General features: G+C 39.6%; 1 protein-coding gene and 1 long non-coding RNA gene across 2 annotated transcripts in view; both read right to left on the bottom strand.

The window, feature by feature from the left end:
- LOC121651921 (probable phospholipid-transporting ATPase IIA) overlaps positions 1 to 19219 on the bottom strand; it is a 56303-nt gene that overhangs the window by 36714 nt on the left and 370 nt on the right. The window contains exons 2-12 of the mRNA XM_042004377.1: positions 17312 to 17456; positions 11748 to 11861; positions 11469 to 11577; positions 10622 to 10680; positions 9044 to 9095; positions 5116 to 5210; positions 4553 to 4633; positions 3659 to 3734; positions 3219 to 3295; positions 2906 to 3066; positions 533 to 675 (exon numbers count right to left, since the gene is read on the bottom strand). Coding sequence (XP_041860311.1) covers positions 533 to 675; positions 2906 to 3066; positions 3219 to 3295; positions 3659 to 3734; positions 4553 to 4633; positions 5116 to 5210; positions 9044 to 9095; positions 10622 to 10680; positions 11469 to 11577; positions 11748 to 11861; positions 17312 to 17456 — 1112 coding nt within the window. The remainder of the gene's footprint in view (positions 1 to 532; positions 676 to 2905; positions 3067 to 3218; positions 3296 to 3658; positions 3735 to 4552; positions 4634 to 5115; positions 5211 to 9043; positions 9096 to 10621; positions 10681 to 11468; positions 11578 to 11747; positions 11862 to 17311; positions 17457 to 19219) is intronic.
- Positions 9570 to 10605, bottom strand: LOC121651958. Its single transcript, XR_006012546.1, has 2 exons — positions 9916 to 10605; positions 9570 to 9739 (listed from the first exon to the last, which is right to left on the bottom strand). It is a non-coding gene; the product is annotated as an uncharacterized LOC121651958 (long non-coding RNA).

Below are 19219 nucleotides of genomic sequence, written 5' to 3'. Positions count from 1 at the left end.
ATATTAATCTGAGTGCCTTAGTGTCTACAACACTGACATCCATTATAAGACCCCATTATAAAACAGAGATTCTGTTACACATGGTAGAGAAAAAAAAAACTATGAAGAAAGCCAGAAGCCTCTAATTCAACAAAAGCTCTGCATCCTCACATTTACTTTAAAAGCATTTTCTACCCGTATAACAAAAAGACCTGAGGGGCCGCACTCATACATTAGCCTGACCTGCAGACCCCGCCGGACTAATCGCTCTCCGGATGGGAAATGGGCGATCATTTTATTGGGCATGAGGGCCGTAAATCTGATGTGTAACACCTCGCGCCTGAGGACGTGCAGCAGTGGAGCTGTTAGGCCCTAAATGCGAGTATGGATGAGAGACTTTGGCTTTTTATGATTTAAGGATCCAATAAGCAGCACGTTTCTGGGAGCAAAGACCCCACCACAGAACAGAGCCCCTAGGGAAGGAAACAATTAAACCCAGCTCTGTAACCTCTTATATCAGCGCTCAGCTTACTGAGAAGGCGAACACTATCACCTGTCTTGTCCGTCAGCAGGTAGGAGATTCGTCCAAGCTGCTCAGGTATGGTGCTGGCCCTCACCACCGTCCCCGGGATCTTGGAGTCTTTCTTAATCATCCAGCTGAAAACCATCTTTCCCATATCCAGATTCACACGCAAACTGCATCAAAAAACGAAAGGAAACAAGTGGTTTTCAGCTTCTTAGCCCCAAGGGTTCTTTCAGGTTTCTGCTCTAAAATAACAAACTAAAAAATGATTGACTCTACAATTCCAGACTGTGTAACTCATCGATGAGATTTCATTAGAGGTGGATGCATCACTGCAGATGCCACTGAGGATGGGACATACAGAACATTTCTCTTTGCCTTTGTTTTTTGTTGTTGCATTTTATAGAATATAAGTCCTTTGAAAATGTGCTGCAGGAGACAAAAACAGACAGAAAAGCATGACTGTGGACGTGTGGACATTATCTTTGCAAGTAAAACAGAGCAAAGTTACAGAGGTTTTAGTAAAGTGATTTAACTGCTTTTTAGTGAGGTCCTTGTCATTCGATGAGGAATCTGGGACACAAAACTCTGTCAAACTGTCATTAAAATCCTCCCCAGCACTCCTTTTCTAGTAGAGTATTTCTTTTGTGATGTTATTTTATCCTAAAATAGATTAAAAAATGGAGGAAAACAGTGCAAACAGTTGGATCTGTGCATAAACATGGAAATACAGTAAATACTTTCAATAAATCTGAATTAGGACGGGTAAATCTCCTCGTAACTCCAGCTTCAATTGACTGATTTTCACGATTGATCCTTATTTTATTTGTGTGATACAGTTGAATTACGCTGATGTCACCATGTTTACGCCCATCTCACCAATCAATGGTAAGGAGGGAAATATCTGTGACACAGAATGACTAGCCGGGTGGGCAGAGTTTTTACTACATTTAAACCGGACATTGAGCTGGGTGACCTACTCAGATCCGATGGCTTGTTCTGAGAGAACGCCCCGTTTTACCACATGGGGGGAACAAACAAATTAGAGTGGGTTTGCAGATATATTAAGGAAAAAGTTCCAACTCAAGAAATAATGTTGATGCATGGCCTTTAAGTTCAATAGATAACTGTGCATTAAAATGATTCCTCCAACGTCTGCTTGTATTATGACGGGACAGAACATTAATCCATCTCTTTTATACTGAATTGTCCTTATTTTTTAAGAGACCTCCAATGGACACTGTTGCACTTTGCAGACTACAGCCTGAAACAAATGCTTGAAAAATTATGACTTTCTTATTAACTTTTTATTATTTTTTATTATCAACTTCACTCTGAAAGACCCATGCTTCCTTTGTTTTGGTAAAACCTCTTTTCGCTGGTGTAAATGCTTCCCCTTACATTTAAGCAGAAACTTCTCCGCTGCCGCTCATCATCCCGGTTGTCATCACTGTTCGGCAGGTTATCGCCAGATGCTCTGTCAGAACATGCTTCCTTGTTAAAACGTTCTACCGTAGGCTGAATTTATAGGTAGGTCTGTCGATCTGTGCTACTAGAGCAGAATACCACACACATTATTTATACAATTCAGTTTTGTGTGATCAAAACTAGTTTAAACTTCATTCATCTGCATATTTGTGGATAAATGAACTTTAAACTAACTCAAGTACTCTATTGCCATGGTCTTAAGAAAAAATGTCAGAGATGTTAAAAAAAATCAAACTTTGAATAAATGAATGAAGGTAGGATCTCTCGACAGTATAAATTATTCCATCAAAGTATGCTACAGCTACAGCTAACGATCGTATCGCCACGAGAAAACGGAGGTCCAGCTGTTCAAACAGGGAGTTGAAAGTAGCATGAATTTATGGGAGTGTCCTCAACCCACAAAGCTGCGATGTTTTCGTGTTGCGCGCATGCACAGAACCACAGGTAGCACGTCTCTTGGGTAGGATCAAAATGTTAGAACACCAGCTCACGGAAAAGGAGTGGACCCACTGGATGTGGACAGGAAACTGCTCTGAGTTTTTCATTAAATGTGGTTTTATCCCAGTAGATAGAAATTTTGGAAAGTTAGGTGAATTCATGATGATGTTTTTCAAACGTGAAGCAGATTTAGCTTCTTCTGCTTCTGGTTCAGTGAATCTTGGTTGGATGACGAAACTTACAGTTTTCTGCTTTCAGTAGAGATATTGTTTGTTTGTGTACATGGTGTGGGATTTAATGGTATTTTAGCAGTGATACTATACTTTAAATGTTTTCCACATGTCTATATTTACATAACAGACCTGATGTTACACGCCCTGAAACCAGACGTTAAACTCATCGTCCCCGGTATCAAGGGGTTCAGGAGTTTAGAGAAAACATAAAACAGACAACATAAGAGAAGCTCTCGGGTCGTACCTGATGGGCACGATGTGGGAAAAGAGAAGCAGGAAGCGAAAGATCTGGAGGTACCAACGACCAGCGAAGTGCTGGAGGGCCACCATGACCAGCGACACCACAACCAGAGCCCCAAACAAGATCTTGGTCAAACAGTTCACCTCCAGGTCAAACAACCCCACCTGACAGGAGCAACAGAGGAAACATCATGAGCTGAACAGTCTGTCAACAAGATGAGGATCTAAAAATGATCATTCGGATCATCAAACAAGGATCAAGTCTGAAAATGATTTGATTGGTGCTGGTGCGCCGCATCTGCTCCACCTTACTGTACCTTATGTCTGGGGTTGGAGGTGTTCATGACACTGCGCAGCTCCCTTCCTGTGTAAATCACCACCCCCACCACCGTGCCTGGGGGGGGATGGAGAGAAAAACCACCTCATGTCACCGTCATAAAGCTACAGCATAAACCACAGAGAGAGGTTTCCCAGACTTCTGATCCTGACATGAAGAGACGTTTTCAGATGAACAACATCATGTTTCCAGCTGTGTAATGAACACATGCTGGTGTGTTAAAAGGGCTTTACTCTCCTGCACCACAAACACTCTTCTTCTGGTTAACTTTCCCACAGCTGTGTGAGCACTGTGTTGGTTTTTAATTATTTTTCAGAGTACATTTGGTTGGACGAGTTATCAGATGAACAGTTACAAAGGAAGCAAAGGCTGGTCCTGGTTACTTCCTGGATATTAGCTGCTTTATTGTCAGACATTTACCAGAAGCTACAACCGTGCTGGCCCACAGGGTGTTCTCGATGCTGAGGCTTTCATTAACCGGTGGGTCTCCGTCCTCCTGGAACAGTCCACAAATATACAGAAAGATTAACGATGATGGAAACCACTTAAGAAATTTCTGACTAATTTAGTCAGGAGAATCATGACGGCCCCCCAAGCCCCCCCTAAGCTCATCAGCATCCAGCTTAGACTTTTGGTATTGTCCCATGGACACAGAAATTTCTCTGTACCAGTTTGTCTCAGATTGGTGAACCTGTGTCCACCTTTACATCTGAGACACTCTGCTTCTCTGAAATGCTCCTTTTATACATGGTGAGGTTATCTTTCTAAACAGGTATTTTCAAGAGGTCTGAGGCCCAGTTCTTCTGTGATGAGCCACAACATGATGATCACAACATGAAAGCCAAGAATGTTTTCCCTGCAACATCTTCAGCAACAGAAAGAACATTCTTAGCTTCTTTCATTCAAATTCTGCAGCCTGTTTTACAAAATCTGAGTAAACAAGGACGGAAAGAAAGGAAGATGTACTGAGACCCCTTTCAGTTACACCTTTTGGTTGTCTCTGTGTTTATTAAGCTCGATACCGATTTAGTCATTTTTTGTTTGCAAAATTATTATTTTATTAAACAACTTGGTCAAAATGAGAAAGTTTTAATGGGTTGAGGTTATAATAACTAATAATAAAGAGTAAAATTTCTCTTTAATGGATTATTTATTAAGATGATTATTAATCAGCTTCCATTGTTTATTTTTTCCAGTTTTGTGGCAACAATACACAGATTTAAACATTTCACACTGCTGAGCTGCAGCATGTGCAGCTGCTGCTCTCATGACCTCAAGTGCCTGCTTACAGTAAAATATAATGTCAACACTCACCCTGGTGAAAGTGCCGATGAAGTTATGGATATCGATGTTAGGTTCTTCTGCATACACGTAGGACCTGATCTGGAGAAGTTCCTGTGAGATGATGAGAGAGAAGAAAATCCCTCATGAAGCTCATGAAGCTCTGACAAGCTGGAGGAGGTTCCACATGTTTTAAGTTTGTGGAAAACAAAGTGTAAATAAATTTGTACTTTACTCAGAGCAGAATATCTGCATGCAAACATGTAATATTTAACACAGCAGGAATGTTTTTTATTGAAAAATAGAGGCCTTTTTCTCCATGTTTGTAAAATATAATTAAACAACCCACAAAATAATCTGAGTCAGAGTTAAAAGCTAAAAGTAAAGAGCAGGAGGGACTCTTCATCGTTTTAGTTCTGATGTTGTTTGATGTGCTGATGACCTAGACTGGACCTAAATCACCACCCTGTCCTAATGAAAGACTCCTGCACACACAATGACTCCTGTTTCATCGGTTAACAAAGGGTGAGACACAACAACAGTGTAATTATTCTCCTCCATCCTCCTAGCCTGTCCATCTGCATGTGGGGACTCACAGAAGCCGTGGGCAGCCTCTGTGTGCAGGCCACAGGGAGGCGTAGTTTCCAGTCTGTCTCCCCGTCCAGCTGGTCAGTCCGCAGGAAACAGGAGCCTAAAAGAGAGAAAAAAAAACACATTCACCTCTAGAGGGCAACAATTGACAGGCTTTCACAAGGAGGAAGCACTTTGTCTTCCTCACAGATCACAGAAATCCTACCATCTATAAAATGTTGGGAAATACAGAAAATGCTAAAAGAAAAAAAAAAAAAGATTGAAACTGAACTAAACTAAACTGAACTAAAATTGTATTAGATTTTTGTTTTGATGCAGACAGAATAAACCCAGGATATTCCATGTTCTGTCTCATTAGCTTCATTTCATTTGTTGATATAAAACCATCAGCTGGGATAAAGAAGATTTAGATTTAGGGCCAGGAATGACATGAAGGTGATGATGATGATGTCAGCAAGGTGATGAGGTCCAGAAGCAGCATCAATGAAAGTTTGACGGTCAGAATTGTTCAGAGGACTCGTTTGTCTCCAAATGTGAGAAAATCAGTGAGCAGTTTAAAAACAAAAAAATCTCAAAGAACACTTGAATGATATTAATTTTTCTCTCGTTACAATCAGAATATCATTAACCTTTAAAACGGGGGGGGGGGGGGGGATAACCAGCCAGCCAGTATGACATTTGAAGCGTTGAATGTGGTAATACACACTAGTTTCTTTCTGTGGTAATACACACTAGTTTCTTTCAGTGGTAATACAGACTAGTTTCTTTCGGTGGTAATACAGACTAGTTTCTTCCCACCAGGTCCCAGTAGCTATTGTTTTCTCAGACCAGCAGTGGTGTTCTGCCCGGTGTGATCTGGGAAAAATGAGTCTAGAGACATTTTGTTTTCACGTTGAAATCTGCATCAATGAAATATAGCGAGACATTTATATACGGCTCTATGGTGCAGCTTGACCACAGGTCTGTAGCAGTGGCAAAACATTGGACTGTAGCCACGTCCTTCAAAACACCCTCATGACTCTCATCATACAGGCCAGGGAGAGACACTTGATTAAAATGGTGACGAGATGGCAGTGATACTGTTTGTAGAAAAGTGTTGATGAGTTTCTTAAATCCCGGGTTGTTCACTGTGTTAACTGAGCACTGATCTTTGGCAAAAAAAAAAAAAATATGATTGTTTATAACATTTCTTATCTCTTTGTGTCTCTGGGAGCTGTTGGATTATTTAGTCGCAACTCTTCAGTCTAACTTGAGAGGTGTTTGCAACTCGTGTTGAATAAAAGCAAAGCGGTTGGGGTTGTTGGAGAAGTCTGCAGCAGAGTGCTGCAATGCCGGTGACGCTCAATTTGCAACTGAAAACAGCACAAGAGTAAACTGCGAAGGAGCAAAAATCAGATCATTTCATTTTTAGGATCGTTGAAAAACTAGATCATTATTGAGATTAAAATTCAATTAATCGCCCAGCCCTAATCACTACTATGTTAAGAGACCTCTATATCAGGGCTATTCAATTCGGGCCGCAAAACCAGTAGGATTTCCATGTATCCCTGCTTCAACACACCTGCATCAAATTAAATGGATCTAACAGCCAATCAAGTTCTGCGCAATGATTAATTAATTTGAGTCCCTTGTAGGACCGAATTGAGTAGCCCTGCTCTAAATATAAACAAGGTGCAAGGTAACATGCAGAGAGACCTGTTTTTTTACCTTGAAATGATGATGAAGTCACTTTCTGTAAAACTTTCCACCAATCAGAATCAGCAGCAGCCAAGTGAGCAGAAAGTTCTATGTCCTAAAGGAACAAAAATAATGCTCCTCTATGGCTGGAATAAAGCCAAGAAGATGTTTTGATGAGGTGGTGCCAAAAACCTGCTGAATATGGGGTAGGATTAGGGTTCTGTGATGTTATGGGGTAGGATCAGGGTTCTGTGATGGTATGGGGTAGGATTAGGGTTCTGTGATGGTATGGGGTAGGATCAGGGTTCTGTGATGGTATGGGGTAGGATCAGGGTTCTGTGATGGTATGGGGTAGGATCAGGGTTCTGTGATGGTATGGGGTAGGATCAGGGTTCTGTGATGGTATGGGGTAGGATCAGGGTTCTGTGATGGTATGGGGTAGGATAAGGGTTCTGTGATTATATGGGGTAGGATCAGGCTTCTATGATGGTATGGGGTAGGATCAGGGTTCTGTGATGGTATGGGGTAGGATCAGGGTTCTGTGATAGTATGGGGTATGATCAAGGTTCTATGATGGTATGGGGTAGGATAAGGGTTCTGTGATTGTATGGGGTAGGATCAGGGTTCTGTGATGGTATGGGGTAGGATTAGGGTTCTGTGATGGTATGGGGTAGGATCAGGGTTCTGTGATGGTATGGGGTAGGATAAGGGTTCTGTGATAATATGGGGTAGGATCAGGCTTCTATGATGGTATGGGGTAGGATCAGGGTTCTGTGATGGTATGGGGTAGGATCAGGGTTCTGTGATAGTATGGGGTATGATCAAGGTTCTATGATGGTATGGGGTAGGATAAGGGTTCTGTGATTGTATGGGGTAGGATCAGGGTTCTGTGATGGTATGGGGTAGGATTAGGGTTCTGTGATGGTATGGGGTAGGATTAGGGTTCTGTGATGGTATGGGGTAGGATCAGGGTTCTGTGATGGTTCTGCAGCATTAATGCAGAAAGGTTCTTTGAAATTTCACATCAATGTTCCTCCAGGGACGTCGATGCAGTTTTTTAACAAGATGATAAAGAACCACATTCTGCTACATTACAGCAGCAAGGCTGAGGAAGAAGAGGGTACTGGACTGGCCTGCCTGCAGTCCTGACCTGAAACAATCACAACCCTGTAATGTTGGATACCTGAAGAGGTTTTTGCAGGAAGAATGGGACAAAATAACTGAATACCGAGTGCTGAAACTCATTGCTCGGTATCATCTATGTTGGAAAGTCTTCTTGGTTTTGGGAGAATGAATGAGAATGTTACAAAGAGGGAAAATATTCTGGAATTTTCTGGAATGTGCTGCAGGTCTGACATGATAAAATGGACAAAGCAGAAAAGACAGAACATTAAATATCTGCTGTTCAAACTGTCTGAGGTGGAATAAAAACTTTGACCTTTCTGTTTGGTTTGGGGTTGAATCTGATTCCTTCTGTTACATGTTCTTAATCATGAGTAGAATAAATTCAGACTGGAATCATTTCTGTGAGCGGGCTGAGCTGCATATTCCTGTGGCTTAAAGCCGTCCACTAAAACCCATCCCCCCCCTCAACAAGCATGCGTCATCCTGCCCAAACCTTCCAATCATGTCCTCAGTCCTTCATAATTGACCTAATGGCCTCCACATGGAAGAGAGATAACCCAGCACAATTTCCAGTAAAACAATGTTGTTTTTTTTTCTTCCCCCAACAGGAAGACACTACAACAACAAACATCTACACCCCCCTCTTTTTTAAAACACAGTCACATTTCTCAAAGTTAAAAATAAACAACTGCCTGTGATGTTTGTCTTTTCTTTTTCTTCTTTCTCTCTCGGCCACAGAGATTGTTATTTAAATGCACATTACAAGAGTTCGTCCCAGGCTGTCTGCTTCCATATTTGATTATTCAGATGAGGCATGGAGGTATCCTCCTCTCCTGTTTTCTTTTTGCATTTGATCTTGTGTGCGCCTTGGCTTTCCTTTTCATTATCTTCTAATTTGAAAAACAAAAATCTGTCACAGACAAAGATCAAGAGAGAATAATGTTTTGTCTGCACCAAGTAGCAGCTTCAGTCATCATTTACTGCTGGACCCAGATACAATTCATCCATGGGAGGGCTTCCTGTCCTGGCTCAGGGTTAATCCCTGCACCTCAGCGCCTTTTTTAAACAAGTCATTTCCCCAGACAGCCCGCCTGATGTGGATATGTGGATGAATGACCTGCACATGTTTACCATTTCTTTCAGAGGTCCTTAAAAAGATCATGTCAGCAGGAACACGCTGGTTCTATGGAGAAAGGCAGAGAGGAAAACATGAAGTCAACATCTTTTAACTGACTTCATTACCAACAGTCAGTGAGTGAAAATAATCTGAAGCCCTGCAGCTAATGATCCTGTTGTGGCCTGAACAGGACCAGACCACAAATTCCTCATTCAGCTCATCTGCACAGCTTTCTGCAAGTTTAACAATCACCTTAAATAAAGTTTCATTTAAAACCCTTCAGGCCTAAAGTCACCAAATTTACAGCAAACCACTTTTATATATATATATTTATTTCATTGCTTTAATTCATTTATTTAGTTTTATTAGTATACTTTTATGTATTTATTTTACTTCATTTATTTGACAGTATGGTTGATTTATCAATTTGTATTTATATTATTTTACTTATGCACTGTTTAAGTTTATTTATTAAATTTATTTATTTTAAAATACTTATGTATTTTTTTATTTTATTTATTTTTTTTCTTTTTATTGACAGTTGTTTAATATTTAATTTTATTTATTTTATTGTTTTTTTTTTTGTTTGTTTGTTTTGGGGGGGTGATTATTGACCATAAATTAACATGGAAACCACATGTTTATTATATCAAAGGAAAGATTTCTGAAACAAAAGGCCTTACACATCATTTACTGTGCACTCACACTTCCTTACACATCATATCGTGTGGAAGTCTGCGGATTGACGAATAAAACAACTGTTAATAAAACAGTTCTCCTACAGAAACAAACCATACAGATTATTAATAAGGCAGATTATTATGCACATACTCACCTGCTGCTTATCAAATCGCATGTTATACAATTCAATGATCTAGTGTCCTACAAAATAATGCAAATAATGTATAGAGCTAAATTAAAGTTGCTTCCAGACATTATACAAAGTTGTTGTGTTTTTATCTCAGGACACAAAGTATGATTTCAGAGACGTCTGCAAATTTACTGTACCAAACAAAATTAAAACGAGATTCAAATCTGTTGTTGGGGTTTATTAATATGAATAATAATGAAGAACTAATATGAATAAATTTAAGACCTAAAAGATATATACATGTTGACGCGTGGCTTAAATATAAGCACTATGCTTCAGCCTGTGCCTTTTCAAGTTTCTATCAAACACATTTGTTGTTTATTATGTGATTGAATAAAACTTGAATTGAATTGAATACTTTCCCTCAGCTGCAACTGAAATGAAAGATTCAGAACATTTCATATGCATGTGACAAAACTTTAAGCTGTGAAGTAAAAACTGGCATTAAACTAAAAAGAAAAACTTGCCATATCAGCACTAAACTGCATTTATGTTGAAAACCTCATTAAAGCTGCTTCAGGCTCCCGTCTGTGGTACGTGTATTGAGTCTGACAGGCTGAAGCTGAGCATTGATCACAAGATTACAAAATCTTTACTAACTCCTTCCACCTCAGTCACCAGAGGAGCACAGATGATTAACAACCCCCTCATTATCTGCTGTCATATAAATGGGAACTTGACAGTCCTTAAAAGCTAAACTATTCACAGATGTTCTTCAAACCTTTTCCACAATTATCAGATCGCCCACTTGGATTCCGCTGCTTTTAACCTTCATGGTGCCTGAAATACACAACAGAATCAAGTGTGGATTAACTTGTGGGTACACATAGTGGACAACATTTATAATCATTTTCTTTCCTCTGCCTCCTTTGACTGAACTCTTGCATGCCTAACCAGTCACCTCGGTGAATTTGGAAAAGATTTGAAAGAATGTCGGGGGAGTTAAGCCTTTTCTCTCATTCCACATGGAATGAATGGGCAAAATTGTTTGGAAGAGATCACTGACCCTTGAACTGTGCCGTGACCTCTTGGCTTTGCATATGTAAGACATTAAAGCACATTAATATTGTTATGCATTAGGACTTAACATGAATGCTGTTTCACTTATGCAGCTACATTTTCTGCATTATTTCAGAAAGCACCGTCACAGCTAAATCTAACAAATCAGGAAGACTTTAGACTTATTTGAAGCACTTTATGCAGATTCACATGTGTTTCTAAACACTTGATAAAAAAATAAGTTGACACAGAGACCTGACACCAGAAAGGCTCAATAAAAAGCCGGAATATGACGGAGGCAGGCAGTCATTGTGTTTACAGGCAGAACAGGCTGCCACATCAAAGCAGCAACGTGATGGAAACCACAAGGGGTCTCCTGCTTTTTATTGCTGCTAGCACTTTATACCGGGCCTCTTATGTACACTTTTACATCTCTGCTTTGAATTACCCACCGTTTCCCCCAGCCCCAATAAGTTTTAACAGGACCAACCTCCTACAGTTAATAGAGGCTGATCCAGAGGAATAAGTAGCAGAAATAAACCCAACGCTGTTTAAGATTCACTTCTCACCTCTTGTTGAAAGCTTGCTGTAAATCTGAGAATTGACTTCTTTATCTCGAAGGTAGCACCTTATTTCTTCCACCGCTTCTCTCATGATGGTAATAATCAAAACAAGACCCTGCAGAGGGGAGAGAATAAGAAACCTAATGCTGATACTACTGAGGTGGGGGCTTAAAGAAATATCAGAATCTAGCATTTCTATTTAAATAATGATGTGAACATTAAGAATGTCGTTTAAATGAATGTTACACACAAGTAATGGGTAAAAGTTAATGTAGCATGACATACCAAAGGGACCCAATAGGTGTAGAGGGCACCTAAACGCAACTCCTCGACAAACTGAGAGCAAGCCAACAGCAGAAAGTACAGGTTGAAGAAGTACTTGAACTGATTGAAGAGTACCTGACAACACAGAACAAAGAAGAACCCAACGTGAACACGGTCCTGGCAGCTGTCAGAGGTCGTGTCATATGGTCATCATGCTGTGGCTCATCACAACAGTTTGAAGAAGAAATAGACCACGTAAAAAAATAATAATAATAATACATTTTTGGAAAGATAAACCGGACTCTGATTGGAAACTTTAGATCAGGGAGGTTAAACTCATCTTAGTTCAGGTTCCAGATTCAGAAAAGATGTTTAAAAAAAAGAAAAAAAAGCTCAAAATTTTCAACCTAATGACAAGAAAAATAGCTAAAAAATATTACTGGTATTTTTAGTGTCATTATGTTGTGTACATTCAATTATTCCATGAAAAAAACCTGCATTTGGTATTAAATATATATATATATATATATATATATATATATATATGTATGTATATAGTAGGGCTGGGCGATATGGCCTAAAAATAAAATCTCTGATTTTTTATAATCAAATCCGATTTCCGATTTTAATAAATTTTTTCTTTATTTTCTTTTAAAAAACATAAATAACTTATTTAAAAACATTTATTTATTTATATAAATGAATGCCAGCAAAAATAAAGCATATAATGTCATAGTTTTTCCACCATATAAGCAACTTCATATCTTACATAGAAATATGCAACACAACTGCATCCGTGATCTCTTTCCATCTGGATCCTTATCATACAGGATCCACTGCAGAAATAATTCCCCTGATGAAGGTTGCCTCTTAACTAGAGTTTGTGGGTTAAGTTGACTTCTGCATCTCGTAGAGAGCAGCATTTCTCACTGCAGTTATACGCACAGCTAAATCCCAGGCGTGAGTGAAGGGGCACTTCACTGAAAATAAGTCAGACAAACACTGTTCTGGTGTGGAGGGAGGGCTAAGTCTGCTGCTAACTAACTATGGAAAAAAATCCAGATTTTCATAAAAATAAATCTCTAGAAATGGAAAATTCAATTTATCGATTTTATCGATTAATCGCCCAGCCCTTTCTGTTATATGAAGAAAATGTCACTTGTGGTTCTGGTATCACAAGTAACTCTCTGGACCTTCCACAAAGGCTCCTAATACATGGCTAAACATGCTAAAGAACTAATTAACGCTGTTCAATATCAATGTAATAACAAAGCAAGTTTTTAGCTATTTTTTTTTCATGGAATAATTACATTGAATTTCCACAACATAATGAGACTGAATGTACAAGTTATATTTATTTTTATCAATTTTTCTTGTCATCTGCTTGGAAGCTATGGCCTTTTTTTTCCACAAATATCTAGATCTCACAGAAGAAAGTACAGCAGTATATTTATATAAAATTATACGCTGTCTTTTTCAAAAGTCTCGTAACATTTGCAGCTCTGAAGGAGTTTTATTTAGCTGGCTGAGGGAAAAATGGCTCTTTGGATTGGAAAGGCTGCAGACCCCTGCACTAAACACATAAACAGAATTAGCAGCAGTTTTCTCTTTAAACAGCAACAGTTAAAATATTTCTTCATATATATTTATAAATTCAAATATTTATGACAAAGAAGGATGAAATGTTCAGGATTTACTACCTAAAATTGCTCCTGATGGGTTGTGGTTGAGCGCTTTGCATGGCAGCTTCCGCCATCAGTGTGTGAATGTGACGCTTTGAGTATCATTCCAGGTAAAGTGCTATATAAATTCAGACCATTCACCATTTTTACCATTTTAGTGCTTCATTATCCAGATTTCTTGCATATATGTGTGTGTATGTGTGCTTGTGTGTATACATGTATTTTTTTGAAAAAATATTTGTAAAACATTGGAAACAGAGCAACAAAAGGCTAGAAAAGTAAAAACTGGAGGAGCATTTGATAACTAACTAGGTTAATTAACAACAGCTCAGTAACATGACTGAGTATACAAGGAGCATTTCAAAGAGGCAGAGTGTTTTAGATGTAAAGATGGACAGAGATTCACCAATTTGAGACAAACTGGGTCTAAAAAGTGTGGAACAATTTCAGAAAAATGTTCCTAAACGTAAAATTGTGAAGACTTTAAAGATCGCACCACCTACAGTGTATAACATCATCATAAAGTTTAGAGAATCCGGGGGAATCTCTGTGTGCCTAGGACAAGGCTGGATGCTGATCTTGTGCATTACAACTAGACATGATTCTCTACTGGAAATCACTGCATGGACTCAGGGAGTCTTGCAGAAATCACTGTCTATGAATACCGTTCACCCTGAAACCCACAAATGCAGGTTAAAGCTCCGTCATGCAAAGAAGAAGTCATATGTGATCAGGATCCAGAAACACCACTGTCTTCTCTGGACCAGAGCTCATTTAAAATGGTCTGAGACAAAGTGGAAAACTGTTCTGTGGTCAGATGGATGAAAATGTCAAATTCATTCTGCAAAACATGGACACCGTGTCCTGCAGACCAAAGAGGAGAGGGAGCATCCAGCTTGTTATCAGTGGACAGGTGAAAAGCTGCATCTCTGATGGGATGGGGCTGCATTAGTGTCTATGACGTGGGCAGCTTCCACATCTGTGAAGCTCCATCAATGCTGAAAAGTACATGGAGGTTTTAAAGCAACATCTGCTCCCATCAACATCTCTTTCTGGGAAGGCCTGCAGATTTCACCAAGACGATGCTGAACCACATCCTGCATCCATCCCAGCAGCATGGCTTCACAGGAGAAGTGTCCGGCTGCTGAACTGGCCTGCCTGCACTCCAGACCTTTCACCAATACTAAACATCTGGAACATCATGAAGGCAGAAATGCAGCAACCAAGGTCCAGGACTGTAGAGCAGCTAGAATCCTGCATCAGACCAGAATAGGACAACATTCCTCTCCTAAAACTCTTGCAACTGGTCTCCTCACTTCCCAGATATTTACAGACAGATGTTAGAAGAAGATGAGATGCTACACGATGCTAAACATCACCCTGGAACTACTTTTTACAGATGTGTTGCTGCCATTTGATTCACAATGAGCTTATGTTTTCATCAAATGATAAAATGTCTCAGTTTCAACATCTGACATTCTAACTCTCCAAATTCTGTTTTTATTTATATTTTACGAAGCATCCCAACTTTTTGGGAACTGGGGATGTACACTAAACTGTAGAATTGAGAGAGGATGTACTTTCTTTTAATCCTAACTCACAAAAATGAGAAACAATTTCTGAACCAAAAGTTTATAATGTAACAGTATATTTTCATGTAATACATTTCCTCATTAAAAGGTGACTCGTTTTTATTATTTCAGAGAACCAGTAAACCCAGAACAATATGCTGCTTTTCTTCCACCACTCTCTACTTTAACACACATACTTCAGCTGCGCTCCGTTTCATTACCACCACGCTGTGAGATTACTACAGGAGAAAAGTGTGCCTTCACATTCCTGCTTTATACCAGAGTGGAGACCACATTACAACCAGCCACCCATACAGCTGCCTGTATGCTCAGGACAGAAGAACTTCTTGACATGAAGCAAAGTAAATAAAGAGCATCCCAATTTGCAATGCAAACAGTCCATGCTCTTGTCTTTTGCTTCCCAAACAAATCGGACCTACTTTCAACGTCCGGCTGCATAAACAAAAAAAAAGATCTTAAGACAACTGGAGGCACAGAAAGCAAATGGATATGTAAATCAGGGAGGGAAAATGCCATAATCAAAAACACAGCTTAGTGATGACAGTCCAACTCCTCATGTCCTAATGTAAAACTGTCACGCTTCTCCACCATCAGCATGAGACAGGAATCAGAGAGGATTTACTGACGTTTCCTCTGTAACCCAGCTGGTTGTGAACACCACATAAATAAATCTCAAGTTGACTCTTTAATGCAGGGGTGTCCAAAGTCGATCCTCGATGGCCACGGTCCTGCAGGTTTTTAAAGTGTCCCTGCTTTAACACAGCTGACTTATGAAGTTCTGCACAACGACTCATTCATTAGAGTCAGGTGTGTTCGAGCAGGGAAACATGGAAAACCTGCAGGATTGTGGCCATCAAGGACCTGAGCTGGACACCCCTGCTTTCATGGTTTTCATGCAAACAAAAACAAAACAGAGATGGAATTTCTGCATCAGTTCTTAGAAACGTCCCTGGTTCGTGAGCTCACATCCAACTGAACACTCCTTCAGCAGATCAAACTACAGATGACTAATAAAAACACTAATGCTGCTTCTACACACAAAGTCTGGAGTTTACATGGTGTTTCAGAGACAGAGACGGCTGACAAATAAGCTGACTGAAGCCTTTCCCACAGCCGGTAAGACCACTTACATGATCTGTGCTCTCCAGGGCAGAAACTGCCACAAACTCCCAGCTTGTTGCTATGACAACATGAAGAGATGGCTATACAGTGTAGTCTATAGCAGTAATCCTAATCTGGGATCTCTGGGGTTTTGGGAGCCTAAAAACTTTTAAAACCAGTTCCCAAAGTTAATAAAAGGGGGTTATTATAATTTGCAATATAACAATGTTTTAGACATATATTCTTAGTCAGAAATCTACTTATTAGGCAACAGCTTGATCATCCAACCAGTTCTGATCATGTCCTGTGAGTTAGTGAGGTCAGTGAGGTGTAGTGGAACTACATCCTGGGTTTTTTCTGCATCATTTCATTAATGAAAGATTTCTAAGAAATACCACAGTGCAGATGTTTCAACCCTATTTAAAAAATAAATAAATGCGGCTTTAAGTTGATAGTTACATTAACTTTGGAGTTTATCAAAGGTCATGACTCAGGCAGAATGAATCATTTATGGCGATAAGCTAGCTAATAAAAGCATAAAACCTGGCATAGTTCGGCCGTGGGACGGACATGACAAACACATATTTTACTTCCATCCAAGTACCTACTCATGTTATACACCACTAGAAAGCTAAGATTCTTGAGATGTGAATTATGTATACCATGCAAGCTACAATCATAACTGTAGCTTCAATAAGCACTTATTTCTGACCTGCAATTACCTCTGAAGTCATACTGTACTCCAGTAGCAGATGATACTGCAACAAAAGCAGTCCTGTTACATCAGCAAGGGTCAAGTAAAAGTAGTCCAGTAAAATAGTTGGTCCGTAACAAGTCTTTATTCATTAAAACACGCTTTAGGTAAAAATTGCAGGATTTTAAGGGGTTAACTAAACTGGTGATTCACATGCACCCCACTGGTTAGAGTGGAACTGTAACAAGACTTTGAAGCATTTACTGATCATCTATGGATTAAACAGTTATCTGTAGAGTATCTAAACTCTGAAAATAACTGTTAGTTTCAGCTCTGATTCACAGTGTTTTAACTACTCACATCACAGCAAGTCTACCGGAGAAGGTATGAAATGTTAATGAGGATAAAGAGGTTCTCAGATTTTCAGATTTTGTAACCAGCAAGCAGACAGTGGCCTGAAGGGAGGGGGGTGGGGTTGTTGGGGTTAAACAGAGGGAAGGTGAAGAGATGACTGACCCCAGGAAGGAAGGTGAAGAAGTTGTACTTCTGGTTGTTAATGACATTCTTCGGGTACCTCTGCTCCCTTTTTTCTGGGTGGCCAAGCCACACGGTGCGGGGTCGGAGGTCCCCCATACCACAGCATCTTGACCATGGGCAGCACCTGAAAGGAAGAGACAATGGGAGATGTTGATCACACTGTTTGGGTCAGAAATCTAACTAAGGAACAGATGCTTACACATCATCTGTCTATTAATGTGTTGCTTATTGTAGCCACACACTCACAGCAGTAAAGGTTCATAACCAAAAAGTCTGAACTGACCCTGTCACACAAAATAAAAATTAACCTCACCTGGAGAAGGCCAGTGACCCCATCAGCTCCACCAACAACAGACATTTCTGATTAGCAAAGAGTCCAGCTGCTGTCAGATTAATGGATAACCTTTCAAATATATATCTACATTCACCGTCCACGTCATCAGCTCCACCTGTTCAACTTCCTGTTTACACATAAATCTACTCAGCCAATCACATAGCAGCACCTCAGTGCATTTAGTCATACAGGCATGGTCAACACAACTTGCTGAAGTTCAAACTGAGCCAGATCGTAATCCAACAGAGCAGCTTTTGGATGTGGTGGAACGGGAGACTCATCATGAATGTGCAGCAACTGTGTGATACTATCATATCAATATGGAGCAAAACCTCTGAAGAATGTTTCCAACACTTTGTTGAATCTTTGACATCGGGTATTCAGGGTTTGAAGCAAAAAAGGGGTCCAACCCAGTACTAGAAGATGGACCTGATAAAGTGCAGGACAGGTGTTTATACTGACCGTGAACAAAATGTGGATTTAATGAAAGATAACTCAGACCTTTAAATGTAAACAATATTTACAGTAACAAAACTGTTTTCAAGGCCTGACACATTTTTACAAGAAAAAATAGCCAATGAAAGGCTCTTGTCTTACATCAGATGCTAGATTTGGAGTTACAGCTGACAGTCACGATGAAAATGCCGATCAGATATCACAGTGATTATTAAAACTGATTAACAATGCAGACTGGCTGTTCTCACTGGAAACTATAGCTTCAGTTATTACGATTTTTATAAATTACATTTTCAAGCTCTTCTATCAATATATAATGTAGCTCATTTTCTTCTTTTTCTTGCTGGCTTTTAGGTCTTTGTATTTTATTTAATTTTATTTTTGGGGGGCTTAAAATAATTTTTTTTTAACAATTTCTTTTTCAGCTATTGGGTCCTTGTATTTTGCTTTATTTAATTTTATTTATTTTTCGGCTCTCTGGTCTTTGCATTTTATTGTATTTATTTATTATTTATTGGGGGCTGTGGTCTTTTTTAAAAATGTATTTCTTATTTACATTTCTGGCTCAGTTATTTATTTATTTTTTTTTTTCGGGTTTGTATCTGTCCACGCTTGTTGTGTGACGTCACCGTGATGGCAGCTTCTCAGCCTTGTGTCCGTCTGTCCTGTTTCTCCATCATCCCCTCTGAGGCCTGTAACCATCGGCTGTTAGTCGGAATATGTCAGACTCTGGGTTATCGGAACCGGTTCTGCTGCTCTTAAGCGGACTATGTTCGTGAGAACAGCACAAATATTGACATGGGCGTCAGATGCACTTGTTCCGACTGCAGCCCGGAACCAGGATGTCTCCTCCTGGAGTCTGGCTAACGTTAGCTTCCTGAACAGCCTCATGACGTCTGTTAGCACCTTTATATTTTTCTAAAAACTATTTTTTTTTTTCTTTCTTTCTTTCTTTCTTTTTTTTTTCTTTTTTTTTTTAACACAAACCCAGCTAGCTAGGTTAGCTAGGTTGCTACACTGTGCACGCCCTCCTGTAAACAATGTAATGTCAGAAGGAGCCGACGCGCTAACACACGAACAAACGGCTCCATGTTAAT

This window comes from Melanotaenia boesemani, chromosome 13 (genome assembly GCF_017639745.1).
Source record: "Melanotaenia boesemani isolate fMelBoe1 chromosome 13, fMelBoe1.pri, whole genome shotgun sequence".
Classification (NCBI taxonomy): domain Eukaryota; kingdom Metazoa; phylum Chordata; class Actinopteri; order Atheriniformes; family Melanotaeniidae; genus Melanotaenia; species Melanotaenia boesemani.
This window is presented reverse-complemented; position numbering and strand designations above follow the sequence as displayed.